The sequence below is a fragment of the Xyrauchen texanus genome, chromosome 13 (genome assembly GCF_025860055.1).
Source record: "Xyrauchen texanus isolate HMW12.3.18 chromosome 13, RBS_HiC_50CHRs, whole genome shotgun sequence".
Lineage (NCBI taxonomy): Eukaryota > Metazoa > Chordata > Actinopteri > Cypriniformes > Catostomidae > Xyrauchen > Xyrauchen texanus.
This window is the reverse complement of record NC_068288.1, coordinates 42,475,415-42,501,854: the sequence shown is the minus strand read 5'-3', so window position 1 is coordinate 42,501,854 and position 26,440 is coordinate 42,475,415. Positions and strand designations below refer to the sequence as shown.

General features: G+C 38.4%; 1 protein-coding gene and 2 long non-coding RNA genes across 3 annotated transcripts in view; 1 reads left to right on the top strand and 2 right to left on the bottom strand.

Annotated features, from left to right (window-relative positions):
* Positions 1–26,440, top strand: part of LOC127654286 (uncharacterized) — a 38,475-nt gene that overhangs the window by 10,367 nt on the left and 1,668 nt on the right. The gene's annotated exons all lie outside the window — the stretch shown is intronic.
* On the bottom strand, positions 10,713–13,509 carry LOC127654285 (uncharacterized). Its single transcript, XR_007971910.1, has 4 exons — positions 13,112–13,509; positions 12,159–12,703; positions 11,765–11,831; positions 10,713–11,347 (listed from the first exon to the last, which is right to left on the bottom strand). It is a non-coding gene; the product is annotated as an uncharacterized LOC127654285 (long non-coding RNA).
* LOC127654284 (angiopoietin-4-like) overlaps positions 15,219–26,440 on the bottom strand; it is a 47,936-nt gene continuing 36,714 nt past the window's right edge. The window contains exons 5-9 of the mRNA XM_052141411.1: positions 23,804–23,916; positions 23,568–23,669; positions 20,359–20,525; positions 20,107–20,237; positions 15,219–16,995 (exon numbers count right to left, since the gene is read on the bottom strand). Of these exons, the coding sequence (XP_051997371.1) occupies positions 16,835–16,995; positions 20,107–20,237; positions 20,359–20,525; positions 23,568–23,669; positions 23,804–23,916 (674 nt within the window). The 3' untranslated portion in view covers positions 15,219–16,834. The remainder of the gene's footprint in view (positions 16,996–20,106; positions 20,238–20,358; positions 20,526–23,567; positions 23,670–23,803; positions 23,917–26,440) is intronic.

Genomic DNA, 26,440 nt, shown 5'->3' with positions numbered 1-26,440 from the left:
TGATAAAATTTGACAGATTATCAGGTACAAGATTTCTTTTTGCAAACAAATTTTGGCTTTTCACAACCATTCATTCAGAGTATAACTGAATGGATTGTTTTCCTTAAAATCTGCATCTTGTTTTCAAAGTAGTTTTTTAAGTAAAAGAGCAGAAAATGTGTTGAGATGTTTTCACCTCTCTTGATCTTGTATCAATTTTTTGATCCTGTTCCATGCAGTACTTTAGTAATTTAAGAAAGTGCTTCCATAAAAGTGTGTACCTTTAACTTTCAGACATATGCTCTGGTCAAACTCATGCAATTCATAATTTTATTAATTATAACTTGATTATTTACACAACTGCAAGACAATTACCTAACTGGATGGAGCAATAAAGTCTCACGTCAACTTATAGTCAAGTCAAGTCAAGTCAAGTGGTTTTTATTGTTGTTTCAACCATATACAGTTAGTACAGTACACAGCAAAATGAGACAACGTTCCTCCAGGAAATAAAATACCTATATAAACTACCTATATATACCTATATAAAGTGCACGTGCAAACATGTGCAAAAAGTACAGGACAGTACAACAAATTACTGACAATGAACAGGACAATAGACAGTGCAGCGCCGACCAGTACTCAGTAGTGCAAAAAGATGACAGTTTCTAAAAATGTAAACATAACATACTATGAGATAGTGTTCTATGCACATAGCAGTTATTGAGGTAGCAGACAGTTATAAAGTGACAGTAATTAAAGTGCAACTCAGGACACGGTGTGTGTGTGTGTGTGTGTGTGTGTGTGTGTGTCAAACCAGTCTCTGAGTATTGAGAAGTCTGATGGCTTGGGGAAGAAGCTGTTACACAGTCTGGCCGTGAGGGCCCGAATGCTTCGGTACCTCTTGCCAGACGGGAGGAGGGTAAAGAGTTTGTGTGAGGGGTGTGTGGGGTCGTCCACAATGCTGGTTGCTTTGTGGATACAGTGTTTTTTGTAAATGTCTTTGATGGAGGGAAGAGAGACCCCAATGATCTTCTCAGCTGTCCTCACTATCCTCTGCAGGGCTTTGCGGTCCGAAACGGTGCAAGTCCCAAACCAGGCAGTGATGCAGCTGCTCAGGATGCTCTCAATAGTCCCTCTATAGAATGTAGTGAGGATGGGGGTTGGGAGATGTGCTTTCCTCAGCCTTCGAAGAAAGTAGAGACGCTGCTGGGCTTTTTTGGTGATAGAGCTGGTGTTGAGGGACCAGGTGAGGTTCTCCGCCAGGTGAACACCAAGAAATTTGGTGCTCTTGACGATCTCCACAGAGGAGCCGTCAATGTTCAGCGGAGTGTGTTCACCTTGTGCTCTCCTAAAGTCAACAACCATCTCTTTTGTTTTGTCGACATTCAGGGACAGGTTGTTGGCTCTACACCAGTTCGTCAGCCGCTGCACCTCCTCTCTGTATGCTGACTCGTCGTTCTTGCTGATGAGACCCACCACGGTCGTGTCATCGGAGAACTTGATGATGTGATTCATAATAATATATGAATTTAATAACAAATAACATAACCTTAAGATATTGAACGACTTAAGCTTGAAACGTGCATATGCATACTCTATGTAAGCGTGTGACCAGCGCATGGCAGTGGCAGTAAAGCTGCGTTCACACTGCCAGTGACTTTTTCGCTGCAGGTTGCCAGTGGCTGGCGGTTAGGTTGCTAGTGGGCGTTCCCACTACTGGTTGCCTAGTAGTGTTTATAAATGACATTCATGGATGCCATTCCATTGCCGTTGACAGCGAATCAGTTTTCTTGCTGCTAAAAACAAACATTTTGTAGGGAAAAGACTAAATATGAATGGAATCAGTACATAAAATGCTTTATATCAAACATGAACGAGAGACAAGGCGTGCTCTTTGCCACAGCGGTCTGTCGGGGTCCACAAAACCATTCAGTCTCGGAGTCAGCACGCTGAGTACTTCCGGCTGGTGCAGGAGCTGCGGCTAAATGAAGTCCGGTTCCAGCTGTACTTCAGGCTTGACAGGACCCAGTATGATGAGCTGCTGCAGAGGGTGGGTCCCCTGATCTTTCCATTACTGCAGGAGCTGAGAGAGAGAGAGAGAAGGATCACGTGAGCTCTACCGTTTTCTCTCGTATAGGCTGTCGCTTCCACAATTCGCTCTTCACTTCTCTCAACTCTGTTGCGTCACTGGACATGCCCACATGGCCAACAGTCGCGCCAGCTCGTGTCGCTGGAAGTTGCCAGCTCTCATTGAAATTGAATGGGATGGTGTCGCTGTCTTGCGCGATGTCGCTGGCAGTGTGTACGCAGCTTAACAGCTTCTGTCCTCAAGGGGGTGGTAGAATTACTTTCGAAAGTTTGTGCCAGTTAACTTGATGTTTTTTTTTCCGAGACACTTTCACAAAATATTTCAGTTCACCCGCGGGACAAGTTGACTGGCAGTATTATCATGTATACACAGTCTAAGGGGTTAATAGAAATCGAGTGTAAAAAACAACATTAATGGCTAAAACATGTTATCATTTGGAACAAAAGTGCTTAAACGCCACTGTCACTGATACTGTATAGACGTAATGAAAGTTAAGTACATTAGATTAAAATCACTGCGTAATGCACGCTCATTATGATTGTTAAAACAGATGTTGTCAATACTGTTGGAACAATATTGATTGTATCTTATTGCCATGTACATTTACTTGTGTTACACTTTTGCTCAAAACCCTGAGCATATAGCTGTGTGGCCTGTATGCAGTGCATGAAACTGATAGTTTTGCAGTGCAAGATGATGGAACAGAGAATTCTTTGATGTATGTGGCACCAATCAAAGGAGAGATTCCATTAGGTTTGTCTTTGTGTCATTTGTGTGTTTGCATGTGTGTATATGCGAGATCACAGAGCCATGCTCCCCCCAAGACAGGGGCCTGCGTCGGTCGAATGATTTATCGATCTTCCCATAATAGCCTCGGAATATATTTACTATGTAACCTCTTGGACGGCAGATTGGAAACATGTAATAAAAGGCAAGGGATGCAAATGCTAAATTTAAAAACAGTGTCATGTCTACTGTTACAACATGGGACATGCAAACACTGCCAGAAAAAAATCAGCAGAGCATGATTTAATTAAACAACATAACAGGTTTGCATAGCATATATATATATATATATATTTGTATGCAACATTCATGTTTAATTGTATGTGTCTGCTCTACTGTGCTCTTATCTTTATCAATGACTTTATAATGACTTTCTTTATCTGAAGAACAAAAGTGAAGATTTTTAGAAAAATTTCTCAGCTGTTTTGGTCCATAGGTGCAAGTGAATAGGTCCGTATTTCTGAGTGAAATAGCTTATCAAAAAAAATAAAAGGAGGGCAGGGACTTAAGTTCATCCATTGGTTGTTGATTGGATTGTGAAAATATGGGTATTGCATAGTGGAACGGAGGCAGATGTGAATGCAAGTTTGCAGCGGACACACACACCCCTACCACCGTGCTGCTCAATTCAGAGCCGGTTATTGGTGAAATGGAGCAGCCATCTCAACACATTTATGATCAAAATGACAACATAAAATGCATGAGCACATCGTGGTCTTTGCTTACAAAGAGGCTGTAGCCACTGGCTAGATTGGAGAGACACAAAACACTGTTCCACATCGCCCCACTATTTTTTGTCGGGAAAGGAATATTGTTGTTCACAATATTGTTCAAAATGTTGTTTCTGTGTCTTGCACAGCAGGGCACATCAACCGCTTAGAGCTATCAGCTGTAATTCTAGCCTTAAAGGCTTTCAGTCAGAAATAGTGTGCTGTCATGTCCCGGTTTGCTCAGTCAATATGCCAGTTGTGGCATAAATAAACAGCCAAGGCAGAATTCATTCACCGCCACTGTCGAGAATTACACGTCATCTCCTCCTATGGAGCGAGCATCATCTCTCCCTGAGAGTGACATATGTCCCAGGCCGCCTGAATTACGTTGCGGGCCTACTGTCATGCTAGGGATGATTCCGGGCGAATGGAGACTTCATCCTCAAACTATACTGAGGATTTGGGAAATATTTGGCAAAGCAGAAACCAATCTATTTGCCTCAGTGGAGAATGCCCACTGTCCCCTCTGTTATTCTAAGTCCCAAGCCCCACTGGGAAGGGATGCAATGGCACATAAATGACCGGCGAAACAAAAATATGCATTTCGTCCGGTATGCCTGATACACTCTGTCATATGCAAAGTCCGAGAGGACAAGGAAACTGTTCTATTAGTTGCACCGAAATGGCCAACCAGCCATGGTTTCCGTAAATGATGGAGATGATGTACAGCTCACCTTGGGAAATACCACTGAGGAGGGATCTCCTTTCTCAGGCGCAAGGCACAATCTGGCATCCCCAGCCCCAGCTGTGGAATCTGCATGTGTGGCCCCTAAAAGGAGCGCACTACACGCACAAGAACTGATGCGTTCAGTAATGAACACCATTTTACAAGCCAGAGCACCGTTCACAAGACGCCTCTATGCACTAAAATAGAAGGTGATTGGTGTCTCTCACACAGAAAGGACCCAGTAAACTGACTCCTACATGAAATTGTAATATTTCTTCAAGAGCAATTAGACGCAGGATTCACCTAGTCAACGCTCAAAGTGTATGTGGCAACTATATCTGCATATCACGCATATGAAACTGGCACCTCTATAGGCAAGCATGATTTAATCATAAAGTTCCTTAAAGGAGCAAGACGATTAAACCCACCTCGGCCAGCTACAGTCCCGACTTGGGACTTAACTTTAGACCTAAATGCTCTCGTAGGGTCTGTTGTTTTGCGCATGCTCTCCATTAAGTTCGCACTACTGCTGGCTCTGGCCTCAGCATTATCAGTCGACAATTCATGTCGAGTTTGGCCCGGTCTTTCAAAAGCTACTCTCAAACCCAGGAAAGGCTATGTACCAAACGTCCTGACCACACCCTTCAAAGTGCAGGTGGTTCACCTTTCATTTAATTCAGATGAGGTACAATCTAGTACAATTGTATTAGTTATGCCCTGTGCGGGCGCTAAACACATACGTTGAACACACCCTCCAGTTCAGACTCTCTGATCAGATCTTTATATGCTATGGAGGACAAACAAAAGGAATGTCCGTCTCCAAGTAAAGACTTGTCGATGCAATTACCCTGGCTTATGAGTCGCAGGGTCAGACTTGCCCAATTGGTGTTACAGCACACTCAACTAGAGGCATGGACTCATGGGCAAGGACAAATTGTGTGTCCTTTCAAGGCATATGTTTTGCAGCAGGATGACCCTCGCAAAACACATTCACAAGGTTTTGTAACCTAGACCTAACGTCTCTTTCTTCACAAGTCCTCTCTGTTTAGAGCACTTGCTATTCATTGGCCATATAAATATATACTTATGCCCTTCCCTTTAAGTATGGGCTCCCCATTGTTACACAACCGCCTGCATTCAGGCCGTTATAATTACCATAAAGTCATGAGGAGTTAGTTATACTATATGATTATAGTTAGTTTATTCGTTATGAGTGCTCTCCTCCTGGCCATCACAAGGATCACTCACTGCAGCATGCTCATGTCTGTCGTCATCCCATAAGACTGCGCCGCCATGTTTCCTCTCAGGGAAGTTATGTTGTGTAGTGCGGCGTGATGGGATTCTGTTCCCCATATGCATTAATAACCAATGTCAAGTGTATTGAGTCGCAAGGGAACGTCTCGGTTATGTACGTAACCTTGGTTCCCTGAGACAAAGGGAACGAGACATTGCGAACGCTAGCCACACTACAAGACTCAGAGTTCTTGAGGCACGAGTGATGCGTTTCTTGTTCTCAGTCAGAAATTCGGAGGAAATGGTGTCTGTGCACCTGTTTTTTTAGGGGTCAGATTCGCGCCAAAACAGGCGGGGCTCAAACACAATAGCCAATATTAGAATATTGCCATTATTATAGAGAGGTTTCAAATAGGTTGTGTATGAAGGCACTCCCCATATGCGTTACTACGCAATGTCAAAAGTACTGAGTCTCAGGGAACCGAGGTTACGTACATAACCACGATGTATCCCTGGCCTGAATAAGAAGGTAGGGGTATGTAACAAGGAGGAGTGCGTAGCCAGGCTGAGAGGATGCACGCCTGGTGCTGAGTTGCCCAATCAGCGGGAGAGGGATAAAGGAGGTACCAGAGAGAGAGAGAGAGAGAGAGAGAGAGAGAGAGAGAGACGCAAGGGGCCGCTTTGTGTGTTCGTCGATGTGTCATTATGTTATCAGTTCAGCGTTTTTTAAAATTAAAGTCTTGTTGTTTGTTACCGCTGTTCCCGCATCCTCCTTTCCCGAACAAGTAGAGATCCGTTACAGGTATTTAGAAGAAAGGAGCAGGGTTTAAGTGTACTAAATGATTGGAGAAGTCCTGCATACTTCACCAGAGTGAAGTCTATTGTTTCACCGGAAGATCGAAAAAATATAAAAAATAAAAACATATGCATGGATGAATCTTTCACAATAAGATCAATAACATGCATTTAGAAAAAAGATTTTCATTTCATGCCGAATTTAACTTTCACTTTCACATTCTTCTTCTTGTGTTTTTGGTGATTCACATTCTTCATGCAGGCGCCCCCTACTGGGCAGGGAGATTTACTTTACTTTTACTTTACTTAACATTTACTTAAATATTTATCTGTTTCTCACTCACACCTATCATATAACTTCTGAAGATATGCGTTTAACCACTGAGTCGTGTGGATTACTTTTATGGTGCTTTTATGTGCTTTTTGGAGCTTCAAAGTTCTGGTCACCATTCACTTACATTGTTTGTACCTACAGAGCCGATTTTTCTTCTAAAAATCTTAATTTGTGTTCTGCAGAATTAAGAAAGTCATACACATCTGGGATGGCATGAGGGTGAGTGAATGATGAGACAATTTTCATTTTTGGATGAACTATTCCTTAAATGCTCTGACGAGTTTTAAATCAACAAAACCCACCTCCCTCCCTACCCTAAACATAAACGACAGTGTCATTAAAAGCAAACAGTGAGATGAAGGACCTGTACCCCAGTTGCTTGCATTGCAAGTGCAACACTGTCAGCTTGATCAAGTGCAATTGGATTGCACTTGATCAAGCTTGTAAATATACTACGTTATGTAATGCAAACTTATTTTATTTGCAGGACTTTCTTACTCAGTTCAGATAAGATCAGTAACAGGTGTTATTTTAGGAGCCAGACAAAGTAACAGTAACAGTGAGTGTATAATTTAACCTCAATGAGTCAGTTTGTCAGTGGAAGAGAGCCATTGAGTTATTGATCATAGACTAGTGTGACGTTTGATGATCACTTTTCTAAATGAAGTCCTGATGGTCCAGTCTATAACCTCCATTCATAAGACACTTTAACACAAGTACCCTTGCAAAAAAAAAGGAATGTAACAGTGATATTTACTTTGTAATCCAACGTAACTGAATACCAGAAAGAATACCATGATATTACCATGGTAATAAGAAAACATACAGTAGTAATAAAGCTAAACAAAATATATAAAATCATATGCTTAATAAATACTATGCAGTAAAACAAGCAAACAGTACAGTATAAAAGACTTTGAATTATCCATACCAATAATTATGTTTCAGTGTGTGGTAAAAAATAAATTAAAAGCAACTGTATTACATCAAGCCAAATAAATATAGATCAAAATTAGGTGAGTGTCCTGGAATTCGCTCAAGAATCTTTACGATCACTCTAGTGTGTGTACAGATGCGTTAAGAATGACAGGCTTGAGCAGCTGCATCACCAAACACTGTTTTGGAAAAGTGTTTAACATGCCAACATTGCGGACAATTTTCCATACCAAAGGCACATGGGCATAGGTCATATCAGCGACAGGGTGCACAGGGAGAATTGTGCTTACATTATCTTACCAGTTGCTACCTGATAATTGAGATTAATAAAGCACAACAGGGTCTATTTATTGGCACATTACATGTCATGTTAGCATTTTGTGTATGTGGTGCCTTTTTTGTCCCTAATGAAAATCATGCATATTGCATTTAAAACATAGACTGAAAGTGCTCCCAAAAGGGGGATTGCTATCAAACCGATACAGGGGTTTCTTCAAACGAACAGGTTTCAATTGTCTCTTTTTGATATACAGTATAAAGTAGATGGGTGTTATTAGTTACCAGGCCATCGTTTATTTTGCTACTTTTTAAATGCCTTTTATGAATAGATTTTACAATTTTAGCCATGTCCCAGATCCAGACATTAAATATGAATCCTATCAAAGAGTGAAATACACATCAGCCATTTCAATATTCATTTTGTGAAAATTATTTCTATAAATTTTTTAAGTTACAACTGTCCCATAATTGTGGTGCCATTTACACCACATCATTTTTTTTTTACCCCTAATAATTAGTTTTTTCTATAAAATTAGTGTGCTTGAAATAAAAGACAGATTGTGTTTCAAGAAAAAAAATTATAATAATAAAGGTAAATATCACCTGTGAGAAGAATATTTTTATTGGCCATAATTTAAGATGTAATTTTTCCAGATTATGAAAAAGTGTGAGAATATTATATAATTGATTGTGTGTTATCAGGTTAAACACTATATATATATATATGTGTGTGTGTTGGTGAGTGGTGGTGAGTGGATACAATGACACCCGGGAAAGAGAGGTTTGGCAACCTTGGTGTGCGCACATGTTAAGTTTCACTTAAAAAAGAACTAAATTGTGCCAAAAAAATTACCAACCCCCCTAAAAACAAAACAAAAGTGGCTAAAACAGCAATTGCGAGTGGGGTGGCCAATGGGGTGGCCAGGCTTCGGTCCATGGTGGCCACGGCCACCCATGGCCACCCCCTAGCTCCGCCACTGATTTCAAGAGAAATTGGGAAATGAGGAAACAAGGAAACCTGACAAGTTCCAAACCTCCTTTAAATTTGTGATTGTTTTAATGCTCTATGATAATTTTCACCTTGTCCAACCCATACACAATTCCACCCTGTTAGGTAAACATTCACTGGGAATCAATTACATATCAAAATTGTAAAATGTCTTTTAAGTATTGAAAATTATATTGATGTATGGACATGCAGCATATTTAGCCTTCAAATGACTGCCCAGTTAGAAAGCAAGGTGGAATATATTTAACCAAGGAGAAAACTATTAAAATTCAGTTGTTTTCTTTTATTAGACATGAAGTTGCAAAAACAAAATAGCTAATAGATTTATTTATAAACAAATGCCTGCCATTATTTCCACCCTGTTATGCCACAATACATTTTAATTATTTTCATTAAAACATTTTTTTTTCCAACTTCTCATCAAGAAACTGAAAAGGCACCCCCATACAAAGAAAGGTTAGACTTTTGTCTAATCATTTTACTCTTACTAATAGACCACTATGACTAACTGCCCCCTACTGGTGAAGTCTGACCACCTGCCTATAAATAGCTAGCTCTACAGAATGAGCTCAATCGATGAATTACATCTGAATCAACTTGCTAATTTTATGAATTTCGAAAATAATTTATTGTTAAAGAGAAATAAGCCATGGAATGATTTCTGAGCATCTAGAAGTGAAAAATCTGTGGACGAGAACAAAGAGAAGTTTCTACTTTTTAGTTAGTAATAGCATTATGACCTGGATTTCCCTCAAGCTTCTCAAGAGGAACAAGTGCTAAAACAAAACAAAAAAAAAAGACAGAATCGAGGTCGGACGAAGAGGGGAGGGCGGGAAGGAGAGAACAAAATTAACCAGAGAGAACCTCCTTGATCTAAAATTGTTGTCAGTACAGAATTCTTCAACCAGGTCTGAGATAAAACCGTTGCAGTTTTATAAATAATGTAATTGGCAGAACTGAGACGTTTGAGGTGACAAGCTATGCTAAGTTTATATCAAGTGTATTAACATGGCTGGTCACCAGATGGCGCGAGAGAATAACTGCTCATCAAGACAATAGACGTTGCGTTTGAACGCTGTCACCGTGGTTAAAGGAATAGTTCACCCAAATATGAAAATTATGCTATGATTTACTTACCCATATACCTTCCCAGATATGTATAACTTTCTTTCACCTGCAAATTTAGATTTTTAGAAGAATATCTCAGCTCTGTGAGTCCATAAAATGCAAGTGAATTGGTCTTGAAATCATGAGGTACGATCATGATATCAAGCTCGATTACAGTTCCTGGTGCTTGATGCATGCGCAGAGCACTAGATGACGCTTGGGAGTGTAATCAAGCTTGAAATCATGATCGACAAGGAAACTGCTGATTTCAAGATTTACAGTGAAAAAGGAGAATTTTGGTCTGCTCTCACCCAAAATTGACTGGATCATTTCAGAAGACATGGATTAAACCACTGGAGTCTAATGGATTACTTTTATGCTGCCTTTTTGCAACTTTAAAGCTTTGGTCACCATTCAAAACAATTCAGTACACCACCAAACCGTTCTAAAGATTCAAACTGAATCATGAACTCTTTGGATGATTCCTCAAAAAGTGACTGATTCAAATGAGTGATTCATTAGCAAATCGGTATTGGAATATACCGGATACATTATTATAACCTTTGCTTTACCATGTTAATCCCTTGAGATTAAAAATCTCTTTTCCAAATGAGACCTGGCCAAAATGGCTGCATAAAACAATTCAACAATACACATACAACTTAAAACAAGGGACAATCGATACAGGGACAGATGTCACACTGACCAAAGTTCTGGAACAGGGCCGTGCAGAGACCTTTGGAGGGGCAGGTGCTCAAAGTATAAAAGGGGCACATGGAACAAGGCTTTAAATAGCGCGGTGCTCAAAATATCAATACAGTAATATATCGTGACACATTCCTTGCTGATTCGCGTATCGATACGGATGATTCTGTATTGATACGGCAGCAAATGCTGTGATGCAGTTTTGGAAAAGAAACAGAACAGAAAAGACAATTTTAAGTTTAAAAGTTAAAAAAATATTTTCTGTCCAGAATAATTAGAAACTGAAGTGTCTTAAGTTGTACCAACCTGATGGCTTTTTCTTCTCTGTTATACAGAATAATTAAGAACAGCCGTTATAGTAAAATCAACGTGGCCCATGTTTCGTACAGTAGAGTATAGTTTTATTTAATGCCATGTCAGCATTTGTGGCTATTTTGATGGCAAAAACTGAATTACAAAAATACAAGAGTTCCATTAATATAATAAAAACAAAAACAAAGCAAACAGAAAAAATACAGCAATTTTATTTTACAGCAAATACAACAGATTTTGTACATTAATGTGATACCTGTTCTGGTAAAATCTTACTAAATTCCTTGAGTGAGTATGCTGCCTTTGCTGTTGCTGCTGCTAATACTGGAGTTGATCTGAGAGACTGTAGACATTAAAACAACAAACATATAGGAGATATATTAGCTGATTAAACAATTGTTATGTTACCATGACAAGATGTAGTAGTAGTAGTAGTATGTTTTATTTAATGCCATGTCAGCGATCAAAGCTATTTTCATGGCAAGAATTCAATTACAAAAAACAAATATCATATAAATACAATAAAAACAAAACAAATATAAATAGCAAGTCATATTATACAATATTTTTTTAAGATTAATATATGATAAGAAATCCAAAACCTTTTCAGGCACAATCTCATTAAATAAGTCCTTTAACGAGGTAACTTCATAAAAGAGCATTCTACTTGTGTTAAGACCAGGACAATCTAGTAAAATATGTTTGACAGATATGACAAGATGTAAAGATTGCTGAGAGTGTTTGGAACTGGCTCACTGACCTGCCAAGGCTGACTGCTCCAAGAAAATAAGAGGGAGATGCTCACAGAGGCTGCTGCACACCAAGAGCTGCAGGTAGAGAAAATAAGATACCAGATTCAAAAAAGTAAAATTATCTGAGAAAAAAAAAAACATTAATGGGGGATAGGATGATGGTGGCCATGGCAGGGGTGAGAGTGAGACACAAACATCTATATAGACAGAGGTGTGTGTGCTTGTCTGTCTACAGTACACAATACTGTGATCATGATTTCAAGTTGCATTGTGACTCTGAGATGTAGTTGGATTTTGATTGATTATGTCTAATCAAAAATATAAATAAAGAAACTAAAATGTGTATGTGTGTGTTCATTCTGTTGGCACCTACTAAAAATCACAGTGTAGCATTAATCTTACCAATAAGTGTTGATGAGTTGTTGTAGACTTTTATAACAGAAATTTCCTGTTGGCCATGTCCCTAAAAATGTTAATGACATTATTGTCATTTATTGGAATGTCCTTCTCAATGGCCAACAGAAGAAGGTCAGACAATCTCTCCTCTTTGCAAAGGCTGCGAAGTTTGGTTTTCACAAGCTTCAGTTTTGAGAAGGAACGTTCCACAGTTGCTGTGGACACCGGAAGTGTGCCATATGTCTTCAGCAGCAGAGTCATGTTGGGGAAAACTAGATGTGCATTGGTTTCCTTGACCACTGACAGAATAGAGGACACATTGGCTGGTGGTGGGCATGAGTATGACGTATGGAAGACCTTCAATTCTGTCTGCAATTTGTCTTCATCTTCAATATTGTAGAACTGGCACAGTTTCTTCACAGCTTGGAGTGCAGCTGTTGGAATGCTAGCTGTTTTCCAGTTCTCTGGGACTGTCAGGCAATGGAAGGCATGCAATATTTCCCATTTGGAATTATCTCCTCCTTTAAAGCATCTCTGAATAGTGGTCTTTGCTGTTGTAGAAAGAAAATATTTTTGTCATTTAAAATATAATTATATTTTAATCCTGTTCTGAATTGTTTTATTTTTATAATGATAATTCAGAGAATGAGAAAATCAGTATAAGCCTTATCAGTGTTGTTGTGATAATTATTTTAAGGCACTCTACATTTTTTTTTAAATAAATACTGAAATAATAATAATATAGTTTAATTTAGTCAAAAGGCATAAAAAGACAAGACCCCTCGACGCCTGTGAGTGAAACTTTTCTCCCTCAAACAGCAAGCTAACGTAACGTTACTTCTACAGGCTACACACAGCAATATTTACAACATATCTGCATGCTCTCTTCACGTCGTTCTTGTAAAATAATAAGTAAATAAACATCAAAATCACTTCACTGGGAATGAATCCCCACTTACCAGCTGCCGCGGTCGCGGTGTTGAAGATATCTTCCGGTAATTAAAAAATGCGCGTGCTGCGGCCGTGCGGCGTGAGGAATAGTCCCGGATGAGGTCGTCGTCAGGTGAAAGGTCATCATCTGGATCATTTTATTTAAGGCTAAATTATTAATCATACATTTTACTAATATTTAGATTTGGCATAGGCAGGCATTCACAAAAGGGCCTTTAATAAATAAAAAAAATGAGAGGAATTTTTTATTTGACAAAAGGGCACTTTGGGCACCAAGGGGCAAAGGGGCAGGTGCTCAAGCACCCAACGCCCCCCCCCTCTGCACGTGCCTGTTCTGGAATATGAAATCTTCAACATGTCTCCTAACAGGGTTGGATGGGAAGAGAAAAATTTTGTGGTCCGTTTTGCATAACGCAGCAGCTCATTTCAGCTTATCGTGGCCCATTCGGCCCATTTCGTGGCAGACCCACCGGCCCGCTCGGATCTCCCGATGGCCAGTGCAGACAGTTCTAAAATAAATAGAGGTTCATTTTTAAAATAAATATTTATCTTTACATTCATTTTTATATGAATTGTATAACAGTAATTTGTTATACTACACACACACACACACGCACACGCACACACATATATATATAGAAAACATGAGATTAATCGTGAATAATTTTAATTTACTGACAACCCTCAAACATTTGAACAGTAATTTTACATATTAATCTATAAATGATGGATAATGAAATGATAACGAAATGATTTACTTACCTTTCCTTGTGGTTTTTGATTTGTATGATGAAATTCGAGGTTGTGGTGGTTGTATCGGATATTTTTGCAGTGCATATTGTGCATCTGGCAAATCTTTTTTAATTCACATGGTCCAATTCAAAATCTTTATATCCAAAGGAGATTATTTTGTAACTCAATAATCATCTGTCATTTTGGCGCGTTGTGAGCGCAGCGTTAACTGCGCAGATGCAGATCAGTGGTGCTGTCGGGCTAACATTTTTGCAATGTTTTTTAAAACTCATTTCAATACTGTATATTATAAGTTATTGAAAATAATAATAATACAAAAACATTCAAGTCACTGTAGAGTCATGCAGTTCAAGTCAAGGCAAGTCTCGAGTCGCTGGTTTTCAAGTCACAAGTCCTAAAATTTGCGATTTTGCTGAAGAGTATACATGTAGTATATATTGAAGCTGAAATATTGTCTGGGAAATGCAACATTTGCTTTTGTTTATGCTTGTGGTAGTCATTTTAATATGTCATAGTTTTCTCCAGCACCACAGGTTTAGTTTTATTCAATGTTATTGTCCCTACTATTAAGACGATGCTTACGAAAATACATACAAATCTAGCTAATAGTGTTTCATGTTTCAATGGACTCTTTTACACCCTAAATTTGAAAACTTCTATATATATATATATATATATATATATATATATATATATATATATATATATATATATATAGTTTTTTATTCTGTAAGTTGATAAAATCATTCTTTGTCTTATTACCATGCCATTCATTTTGACAGGTTTGAACGTGCAACCCGTTACCAGCTCAGATATTTAACCAGCTGCTTGTACAGCTCAAGAAAGCTGAGAATGGACACTTGCATAAGAGCAGGTTTGACATTTGGAAGATACACATTCTTACTCATCTAAAAAAACTCACCAAAATAGAATGTATATTGCCAATGCTAGTGGGTCAAGCTTGACTTCTGTAAGATGTTAGATAAATTAATGTAGTGTGAAACTGATTAAGGTGGTGACAACAAAATGCACACAACATCTATGTAAGAAGCACTATTGCTCATGTAGACCTCTTAAAACACAAAACAAAATGCATATCTTACATGACAAATTGGCAATTTACAGAGGGGGAAAACAATTTGAAGAGGGAATGTGTTCCATATGCTCCTGCTGTTCTTGGAAGTAAAAATAAATTTAGTCTGAAAAAAAAAACAAAAAAACGTTTGAACTCGGAAGCTCAGACAACAGAGAGACAGGAAAGCTTTTGGTGTCTCCAACTTTTGTTCAGGACAGCAAAATAAACTGGGAGTAGTTGAAAGCTATTATCCAGTTTGACTGTAAAGCTGATCTTTTCATGTTGCAGGGTTTTATTTTCCAAAACGTAATGGTACATGATGACAGATTTATGGTCAATTTAGTAATATGTGTTGAAAAGTTCATGGTCAAAAAGTAATAATGAATCTACAACAGCAGCAACTAATGCATTTATATCGTACAAAGTTAGAAACAGTCAAAGTGCATCCTTTTGAAGTGTTTTTGGAAATGGGAACAACAGGTAGCATACCAAATATAAAGCATGGAAAGAAATCAGTATACAAAATATAGTATCTTTCACACACACACACACACACACACACACACACACACACACACACACACACACACACACACACACACACACACACACACACACACACACACACGTTGGTGCAGCTATCCTTATGTGGACTCTCCATAGACATAATGATTTTTATACTGTACACAAACTCCTAACCCTACCCCTAAACCTAACCTTCACAAAAAGCTTTATGCCTATATGTTTAGCCAATGCATTGCTCTACTTGCATAGAGTGTGTTTTTGAGGCCTATTGAAAGAGATGCACAATTAAAAAATATCCTGTTATTAAAAACAAAGAGGTAATTGAAGAAATTAGGTAATATCACTTTTGATGAATGTCTATCTGTTTGTCTGTCTGTCTGTCTGTCTGTTAATCTATTGTTCGTTCATTGGTTTCGAAAATATTGTCAAACCAAGAATATAAAGGTGCACCTGGTCCATATCTGGACATGTCTGCCTAAATTCTTGGCTTGTAACATCAAGAAAAGTTAAGAAATCTGCTTGAGTCTTTTCTTCAGAATCAGGTTGTGTTTCTCATCCCTTTTGTCCTCCTTTAGTTTGAGAAGTTCACCTTGTGTAACCGGTCCTGCCCGACCTGCTCCGAACGGGATTTGAACCGCCGTCTCCGGCATGGAAGGCTAACGGCTACAGCCTCTAGTGTCAGTTGCTAATGTGCCTCTTGAGGCCAGGGGAGTGATGTTTACACATTGCACAGCACATGCTAGCTGGCTACCGTTACACTCACCCCCCCTAAACCTAACTCCTATTCGGTCACAGTAGCACTGTGACTGGTCCTGCCTGAGCTGCTCCGAATGGGATTTGAACCAACATCTCCAGCATGGGAGACAGGCATGTTAGCGAGGAGGCTAAAGGCTACAGCCTCTAGCGTCAGATGCTAGTGCACCTCTTGAGGCCAGGGGAGTGAGGTTTACACATACCGCACAGCTATCATGAACCAGCTGGCTTCCATTACACTTGCATGGGAATTATTTGATGCCACAACAATTGACTCTTGACACTATGTAGTAGTTGTCTAATGAAATCGTCAAGGCCATTGATAAATTGTTTCAGGTTGTTAATGCTGCATTAATCCAGGCAAAAAGAGTAGCTGTGATGGTGAAGCTTGTAAGTGTTTGTGCATGTGAAAGAGAAACATGCTAACATTTTCAGGCTGATCTCTTTTGTCCTCGCCAACTGTATGATTTGCAGTAAAACATTAGCATTCGTCCATCAAATGACAGATTGTTTATCAAAATGTACACTGTTTATCTGCCTCCACTGGGGTTCCGAAAGCAATCCGATTTGAACACCTGTCATTCAGTGTGACGAGTTTGCCAACATTCAATGTGATTTCTCCATGTCAGAAATCCGCTGGTCGGATCATCATGGTGGTGGATTGGAGTGAATAGCTAGGTCCTCGAAAGTGATGCCACTTTATACCGTTGAGTTTGCGGATGTTGTGACCAACTGTGTAGTAGATTCCATTGAGGTTGGAAAGGCCGCATGCATCGAACCACCAGCCTAAATGGATGAAAAATATAATGAGACTTTATTAAAACAATAGGCCTATATTTTTGACTTAAAATGATTATATGCTTCTGAATATTGGGCTCTCAGGTATTGACTTTTTTTTTGTTTAAATGTCAATTGTGTTATTTTATTGAAATGCCAACTTCTGGCTACTGGCATGAGTTTGGGACATGATTACCTGCAATTCTATTTGATGACACTAGTGGCACAGAAATGATACCCTTCACCTTTAAAGGAATAGTTTACACATAAATGAAAATCCTATCATTGTTTATTCACCCTTATTTGCACATGCTTAAATTTGGTGCACCTTGTTAAGTAGGGCTGGGTATTGGTACAGATATCTCGATTCAACTTGATTCAGATTCGCAAGCTCTCTATTCAATTAATTTGGGTTTATTTCAGTTATAATGTACATTTTTCTAATATATGAAATAAATTATCTGCTGATCCTTCTAATTATACAGGGAACCTTCTAACTTGGTACATTATGAAAGTATTAATAAAAAAAGAAATGAAATATGTACAAATCTCATGTATTTCACCATAAATATTCATAAATAAGAGTTGTGAAATTGCAAATATTACGTAGCATATACTATACATATTGTTACATGCACAGTTGGTACTATTTACAAGGATTTACATTCGTATTTAGAACAAATGCTAAGATGGTACTGTCTCTTTAAGAATAGCAGCAGTTCAGCGAGCATTTTAGAGAATGTTGTGGGTGAGCGCATATTAAAAAGAGTGGAGTCTAATGTCTTCTTTACGGCATCTGAGCTGTTTGATTAAAACAATTTTTTTATTTATTTGACCAACAATTTACTGAAGAACAGAAAGGTTGTTAAAAGAGACATTCAGTGACAAATGGACAGGGATCGGGAGTAACGGAACACATGTAACAGGATTACGTATTTAAAATACAAAATATAAGTTACTGTATTCCACTACAGTTACAATTAAAATCATTTGTAATTAGAGTACATTTACATTCAAACATTATTTTAATTACTGAAGAGATTACTTTACATTTTATTGTCATTTGTTTCATTTAATATTTAGTCCTTTCAGATGGAAAACATTTATACATTTAAATGATGTGATCCAAAGTGCATTTGAACAGCAGTGAAACAATTTCTTATGATGTGTTACATTCATACGAGCAGACGTTTGAGAAGTACGTTTGGAGTAAGTTTGGAGCAGAAGGAATAGAAATAAACCTTGTGTAAATTGTCAGCTTTACGCTAAGCTAAAATGCTATTTCTAGCCATTTGACATGCACATGTTACCAGGCACGATCATATTTTTTTATCAAGAAAATTAACTTTTAGATCATAATTTCTTTTTTCTATTAAGACCTTTGATATTAGATCAAAAATCATATTCTTGATAATCATTTTTGTATTGTTTTCCTGTAAAAATATCTAAAAATCATTAGAACATTATCACTCAGATTTAGCTTGTTTTAGAAACAACACTGCATTAGATATTTAGGTTTTTCAGAGAATGTATTTTTTAACATGTGTATTTTGTCTGACTGTACTGGCAGAGTGTTTATAGTCAAAACAAGTGAAAAAATCTACCAGTGCTGAAGAAGTAATCCAAAGTATTTAGAATACTTTACTAACTTTGAGTAATCTAACAGAATACATTACAAATTACATTTTACATCATGCATTCTGTAATCTGTAGAGGAATACATTTAGAAAATAACCAGCATCTGTAAAAGCATAGGGCTTTAAAATTTTTCTCAAGAATAATCTGGGGAAATCAATTAAAAAACTGCCGATATAAAGACGCAACAAACTCACACAGAGTGAAAATTTGAGCAATTAATCTACAAAATATCTGCAAAAATCTGCACTTTAACAGGTATGACATAAAATCAAACGATCGAACATCTTTACCCAACCATTTTCTCATCCCTCTATTTCATTGGATTTTCTATAGCAAGAAAAACTATACAAACTATAGCAGTTTTGTAATTATAAACAGTAGTCCTAACCTAAACACATGTAAAAACAATAAATACAAAATATAAACTTTAAGAATTTGTAACAAAAATGGATTATATTCTCTCACTCCCCTAATGTAGAATGTACAAACTGAATAGCTCAAATAGTGATATGATAATATTGAATATGAGTCTATTTCTGTCTAAAGTACAGTTAGGGTTACAATATAGTAAATTAAAGTGTGGTGATGTAAATTCTGTGCGAATTTAAATGGTTTCTGAATCTCGCACCGTGCTTCTCACTGGTTCTCGCAGTGCTGTAATGATAAACGGTGCGTGATTAAGAGTTTGAGGCAAGTAAAATCGCCCCTGCTTTGCTCTGTACATTGAGCCGTATCCAACCAAAGAGCCATGCAGGTGTGTCTATTTGACGCTGCTAAACCATACACTTCAGATGCATCGCTAGACTTCAGAATAAGATGAACCGCGATACAAATGCGCACAAACATGGAGAACTGTTATATTCCAAGTCTAGATAAAAGTTTTTATGCAAAGAGGAACTTGACCATAGATTTGATTAATATGACTGATAAACGGCCCCCATTTGTTACCTAATGCCCCCCTATCTACTAATTTGCTCTCAACGCCCCATGGCATTGTTTGAACACCCCTTTTGAGAACCCCTGGTTTATGACATATTATCGGGAATGAACCAAAAGCGTTCAATGTCATTGTTCGAAATCTGTCCTCATGCATATGCCATATTTGAATGTACATAAATGTAAATGAGATTTGAGATTTTCAGTGAATACCTTTTTCAATTTTGGTGTGTTCCTCATACAAAAGCTCATATGTCTTCTGAAAATTTTGAATATAGCACACAAGATGTAATGTATAAATTTTTTGTAATTTCTGGATCACACCATTCTTCCTTAAATGGAATAGGACATTCCGAAAAATAACACCTTTTATGTTTTATGGAAGAAAGTGGGTTTCGAATGACATGAGGGTGAGTACTGTAAATGATTCATTTACTATTTTGGTTGGACTCTTAAGCCAAAACCTTCATACAATAGCTGCCCAAGAACTCTTAAACTTTTGTGTGTTTTCAGAGAAGTTGAAATGTGAAAATGTACATAGCTCACCTCCAGTCATCATGAGGGCACACTTGCAAACGCACTTATCGTTGTCAGCGTCGCGAGTGCTGAAGCCTGTGCCGTTTGATGCTAAGCTACTTAGCTGTCCGGCTGTTCCACTATAGCCCCCTACCAAGAGTCTGAAGAAAGAGAAAATCAGGTTCACAGTAATAATTTTTTCATAGTTATCTAAAAGTCTCTCAAACAATTTAACAAGTCAAAATCCACCTGTCATGTCAAAGCAAATTGACAAAATGATACCTGTACTGCTGTTTTTCACTGGCGAGCTGGAATTGGTCATACAGTGCGTAAGTGTCCTTATTTTCCCAGTCCTTTAGTTCCACCCGGAGGGAGTATTGGGCTTGACTGGTGATCAGGTGAACAGCCTCATTACCCAACCAGTGCTCTCCACTAGGATCACCAAATCCCTGTATGAATAGAAACTAGGGCTGTCAATCGATTAAAATGTTGATAAAATGAATTACATGATGTGTCGATTAATTAATCACAATTAATCGCATTTCAGTATTTACTAAGAAAGGCCCCAAAATAAAGATAATTCAGTATATAACACTATCAATAATTATACAGTATATACATATATAATACATATTATACAACCCCAATTCTGAATAAGCTGGGACAGTATAAAAAATGCTAATAAACACAAAAATTAAGAGATTTGTAAATTATATTCACCCTTTGCTGTATCGAAAGCATTTACATTTACATTTATGTATTTGGCAGATGCTTTTATCCAAAGCGACTTACAGTGCACTTATTACATGGACAATCCCCCCCCCCTGGAGCAACCTGGAGTTAAGTGCCTTACTCAAGGACACAATGGTGGTGGCTGTGGGGATCGAACCAGTGACCTTCTGATTAACAGTTATGTGCTATAGCCCACTACACCACCAGTTGGGACAGTTGAGTGTTTACCACTGTGAAACATCACCATTTGTTCTAATAACACTTATTAAGCATTTGGGCACTGAAGACACAAGTTTGTTCCGTTTAGAAAATTGAATTTTCTACCAATCATCCATTATGTAGGCCTTTAGATGCACAATTGTATGGGTCTTCGTTGCCGTATGGTGTGCTTAATAATGTGCCACACATTCTCTTTTGGAGATAGATCAGGACTGAAGGCAGGCCAATCTAGCACCCACATTCTCTGCTCACACAGCCATGCACTTCAAAGTGCATGTGGTTTGAAGTTGTCCTATTGGTAAATGCAGGGACATCCCTGGAAAATTCGGTGCTGGATGGTAGTATATGTTGCTCCAAAAGTTTTACATATCTTTCTGCATTCATGGTCTCACAAATGTGAGAGATACCCATGCCATGTTCAAAATGAACATATTGTATTGACAGACAAATTTAAGGCAGATGCTATTTATACCCCAGTGCAAATAGTGGCAGATATTATTTGCACCCTGTGGAGGTGATGGCATGGTCGAACGTTTGTCCGGAAGAGAGTAAGCGGTAAGGGTTCTCACCTGAGATTAATTTCTGGTAATTGCTTATTTCTGTTTGTACTGAGAGATGGGGGAAAATAAAGGGCAAGTTCACAGAGTGTGAGGGAGAGTTTGTGTGTTAGTCTTTGCCGTTATACTGAACACTGCCCTGATTTAATTCCCCCAAGTGTGTCTTACAATTAAAAGAGAAGGTTGTAGTTTGAAAATCGTTGTCTTCCGCTTCCTCATTTCTGTGAACTTGTTACACACCCCAACCCTGTTGAAAATAAAAGTAGATACTATCTGAACCCTAGTACAAATAGTGTCCGATACTATTTGCACCACTGATCTGTATAGATCTGTATAGATCAGTGATTTGCACCCATATTTACATACTAACACACAGTATGGGCATCACTGTAGTGTGCTTATTGTGATTATATTAGAGTCCCACATACACACTACATTTACCCCTACCCTTATATCTAATTGTGGCAGCTGGATGTGGACGTCGGGGGTCACGGCCGGGGCTCTCTCTTGACCAAGGAGGCTCTGGATCGCGTGCCGGTCTTCTGCTTGAGCCCGCAAGATTTCAAAGAACCGTTGTTCCTGGTCTTGGTGCAGCTCAATCAGGGATTGTTGGTGTGTCTGATGCATCCCGGCAAGGGACTGGAGGATCTCGGCCAACTGGGAGGGCTCCATGGGGCGTACTTGGTTCCCGGCTTTCGGCACCAGTGTAAAAAGTTACGAAGGATAAGGAGGACACGAAGACGAGTTGCTCCTCTCAGCTAAGGATTTTAATGGGCACGCAGCAGAGCTCACAGCTTCACAAATAACAAACTCATTAAACATAAAAGTTCTCCGACTTCGGGGAACACGCCAACACTGGAATGACGTATCATTCTCTCTCCCCCACTGCCCGTGGCGTGGGTGTTTTATCCGCTCTCCCCGTGCTCACTTAAATTAGAGACAGGTGTTAGACATAATTTGGCTAAGGTGTAAGTGCCCTCACCACTTCCCTCTCTCCGGATGGGCACTTGACCACACCCCCGCTGCCACACTAACCTTAAACTTCCCTTAGAAAAAATAACCTTGGTTTTACTATAGTAACCAGTTTCACCATGGTATTTTGTTGTAAATTTACAGTAACCTCAAAATCACCCATGGTTACTATATTACCACAACACAACTGTACTAACACAGTGGTTAATTGCATTAAAACTATGGTTTCTGCCACAAAACATGGTTACTACAATATTACTACAGTAATACAGTGATGCAATCTACACACAAGTGATGCCGAGCCACGTAAACGAGTGCGATCGACACACCCCACCCCCGGATCAATCTCTTCTCTACACTCCCCGACATTCACCATGACCAAATCACTGCGATGAAATCAACATTTATATACATTTTATTCGATTACTTTAAGTAGTATTAAAGGAAATATTAAGAGTGGAAACAGGAAATCGGATGGGAAAAAGAATGTGACAAATGGCGGATTCTAACCAAGGTTGCTAGGACAACACTACACATTCACAACATCTTTACACCCCACGCCACTGCAGCGATACATATTGTCTTATATTCCTGTGGTTTCACCAGTCTATTGGGGTGCAAATAGTTGCACTTTGTGGCAAATATTCTTTCCTTAATTTTTACTATATTATGTGTCTCGCTGTCATGTTTCTGTGTGTACTGGGAGCTTCTGTCACCACAGACAAATCCCTTGTGTATGTATGTATGTGAGCATACTTGGTAATAAAGCTCTCTCTAATTATAATATGAATTTTCACATTTTCTGCTGGAAAATCTAAGTGCGAAGAGAGGTGGTACATAATTTAAAGGATTTTTACTAAAGTACTTCCAATTTCTTTTGGTGTGAAATATTTGTGAGTGGAAAAAATGCACCTTTAATTATTTTCTATTGTCAAAGCAACTTGCTCTGCAAAGCATTGGGTATGTGTGTGTGTTTCTCCAGTTTTTACTTTGTATGAGCAGAGCACTCACCAGTTTATAGTCTTTCCATCCTCTCTGAAAGTTCACACTTCCATTGACTCTTCTTTGGAATAACATCCATCCACCTCCACTTGTCTCCATATCACAGAAGACCTATTAGAACAATATAATACATCTCAGAGTCTCTCTCTTCACCTTTCTTTTACTCTCAAATATTTTACAAGCTGTATATCACAGCCAAGATTAAACTCTTATTCCCCATACTTGAGAAATAAATCATCCCACACCTTAGTTGGTTCCATCATGTATCCGATATAAATCTGGTAGACTCTACTGGTGTTGTGACCGGATTTATAGGCCTCTGCACAGTCTCGGAACCGCTGCTCATTTGGCAAGAACCCTGTAAGGGAGAAATATAGAGGCATTGGGGTTCAAAATGCATATTTAACTGCAAGATAATCAGCCAAGCAAAGATTAAAAACAGTCAAATATGTCTATGAGCTGTAGCGTAGTGATTCATACATGTGCTTCAGACAGGTTGAGCTGTGTTGCTATTGTGAGAATGCTGGTTTGAATCAGAAAAAATTAAAGAAGTGAAAAGAAAAAAACATCTGAACCTACAAGGGGGAAGTCTTCAAGATTGAATTGTGGCCACTGATAGCATTGTTTATTTGCATGCACACCACTGTGATCCATACAACTGAATCAGCTCTTTAAAATGCCAAAAGTGTGCTTGACTACACTATGTGCCTGGACATACAGTGTGTTCGGTTATAGCGCTCTATCATTTGTTCATCATTTGATGAATTACTGCTACTGCAAATAAACAGCGCTTTTACCAGGCACAGTTTATTCTTAGTGAAGTCCCACTGTGAGTTCTAAAAATAAGATTGATATTCATTCCATATTTTCATCTTTTCAAATATAAAAATCATAGTTGTCTGATCTGAGATGAGTCATTTAAACACTTTCGTTCCAACATAATGCGTTTGTTCATCAAGCTTCTGAAAGCTTATTTGAAAAAAATCTGTACATTTGGTTCTTAGAGTGAACCTCCACATGGGCATTCATAACCTGACATGTTTTCAGGTTGTATAAATAGTCAGTCTTAATTTGGCAGAGCTTATCAGCATATTCTGTTATGATGCATGTGAACTTCATCCAAGACTCGAGAGCACAATGCTTAAGACATCAGCAGCTTATTCTCTTTCTCTCTCTCTCTCTCTCTCTCTCTCTCTCTCTGTCTCTCTCTCTCTATGAATCATGGCTGCCCGATTTATCATTAGTGTCAGTTTTAATTAACGAGAAATTTGAGATCATATAACAATTTGCCACTAGATTTACAAGCTATTGTAACCCCCATTCTGTAATGTTCATGTGTTTCATGTCATGTGGTCCCCTGGTCATGTGATTTCATGTTTCCCTCCATGTTCATGTGTCTTGCTTTCATTGGTTTATTGTCTTGTTACCTTGTTATCAGTTTTGTTTAGTCATTGTTATCATTGTCATGTTTCTCCCTTGTCCATGTATATAAGCCTCATGTTTGCCATTGTCCATTGTCAGGTATTGTAAGTGTAACATTGTTGGATTGTTTATGTCAACTTATAGTCAAGTTCATGTTTTTGTATTTTGTTCACGTTGGGAGTTACGGCTTTGGAATTTCACACTTGATAATAAAACTGCACTTGGGTTCATCACACGTCATCGTATTTGTCATTGCCAGCGACGGCGTTACATATTCATTAATCGATGGATTTATCTGTCTGTCTGTCTGTCTGTCTGTCTGTCTACCTATCTGTCTATCTGCCTATCTGTCTGTCCTAAGTCATCTACTTTAATTGAAAATTAATAACTTACTATCTTTTTGTCACTACACTAAATAATTTTGGAAAAAAAAAAAAAAAAACTGAAAAGAAGTTAAGAATACTACAGATTTTGTTTTGATATGGTTACCTTACCATATAAGGTAAAAATAATAATGGAATATGTAAAATGTTATTTTGTAATTTTTTTAATTTTACTGTAAAATGATGTTTTTTGTTTTTTTTAATGCAAAAAGTATGAATTACCTTATATTTTGTTTGGTAAACCGTTATTAAAATGACGGCGAAAAACAATCAGGCCCTAGTTTTTAACTGAACATTTTACAGAAAATCTTGTTTACATGTATGAAAACTGGCATTTTATCCTAATCTCTGCTGTACATGTATTGACCAGCAGTGTTGTAGTACTCGAGACTCGGACTCGTCTCGGACTCGGTCTCGAGACCATATTTTAATGGTCTTGGTCTTGTCATGGACTCGTGTGCATTTTGACTCGGTATTGACTCGTACTCGAACATTTTAGGACTCGGACTTATTCCCGAGTCCACTCGAGTCCAATTCAAAATATTTTTCATGATTATTAATGTATGTATCTGCGATGCACTGGCGACCTGTCCAGGGTGTCCCCCGCCTTTCGCCCAATGTTAGCTGGGATAGGCTCCAGCCCCCCGCGACCCTGTACACAGGATAAGCGGTTGACGATGGATGGATGGATGGATTAATGTATGTATATAATATTTCTTTAAATTGATTGACACGCCCAGTGATTGGTGATTTTCTAGTGCGCAACTGCGCATGACTTGAGACTAGTTAGCGCAAAGGCAGCAAGATTCCGGTCAGGTAGGGAGGATGTGAGCCTCTAGCAATGTGTGAAAATGTCTGCTAAATCGACCATTATTACAGTATAGAGTGGTACAGTAATGTTGTGTACTAGAAATGTTATGTGGATTTACAGTATAGAGTGGTACAGTAATGTTATGTCTACTAGAAATGTTATGTGGACTTACAGTATAGAGTGGTACAGTAATGTTATGTGTACTAGAAATGTTATATGGATGTATATAGTGGTACAATGAAATGATGTTATGTGGACAAGAGCAC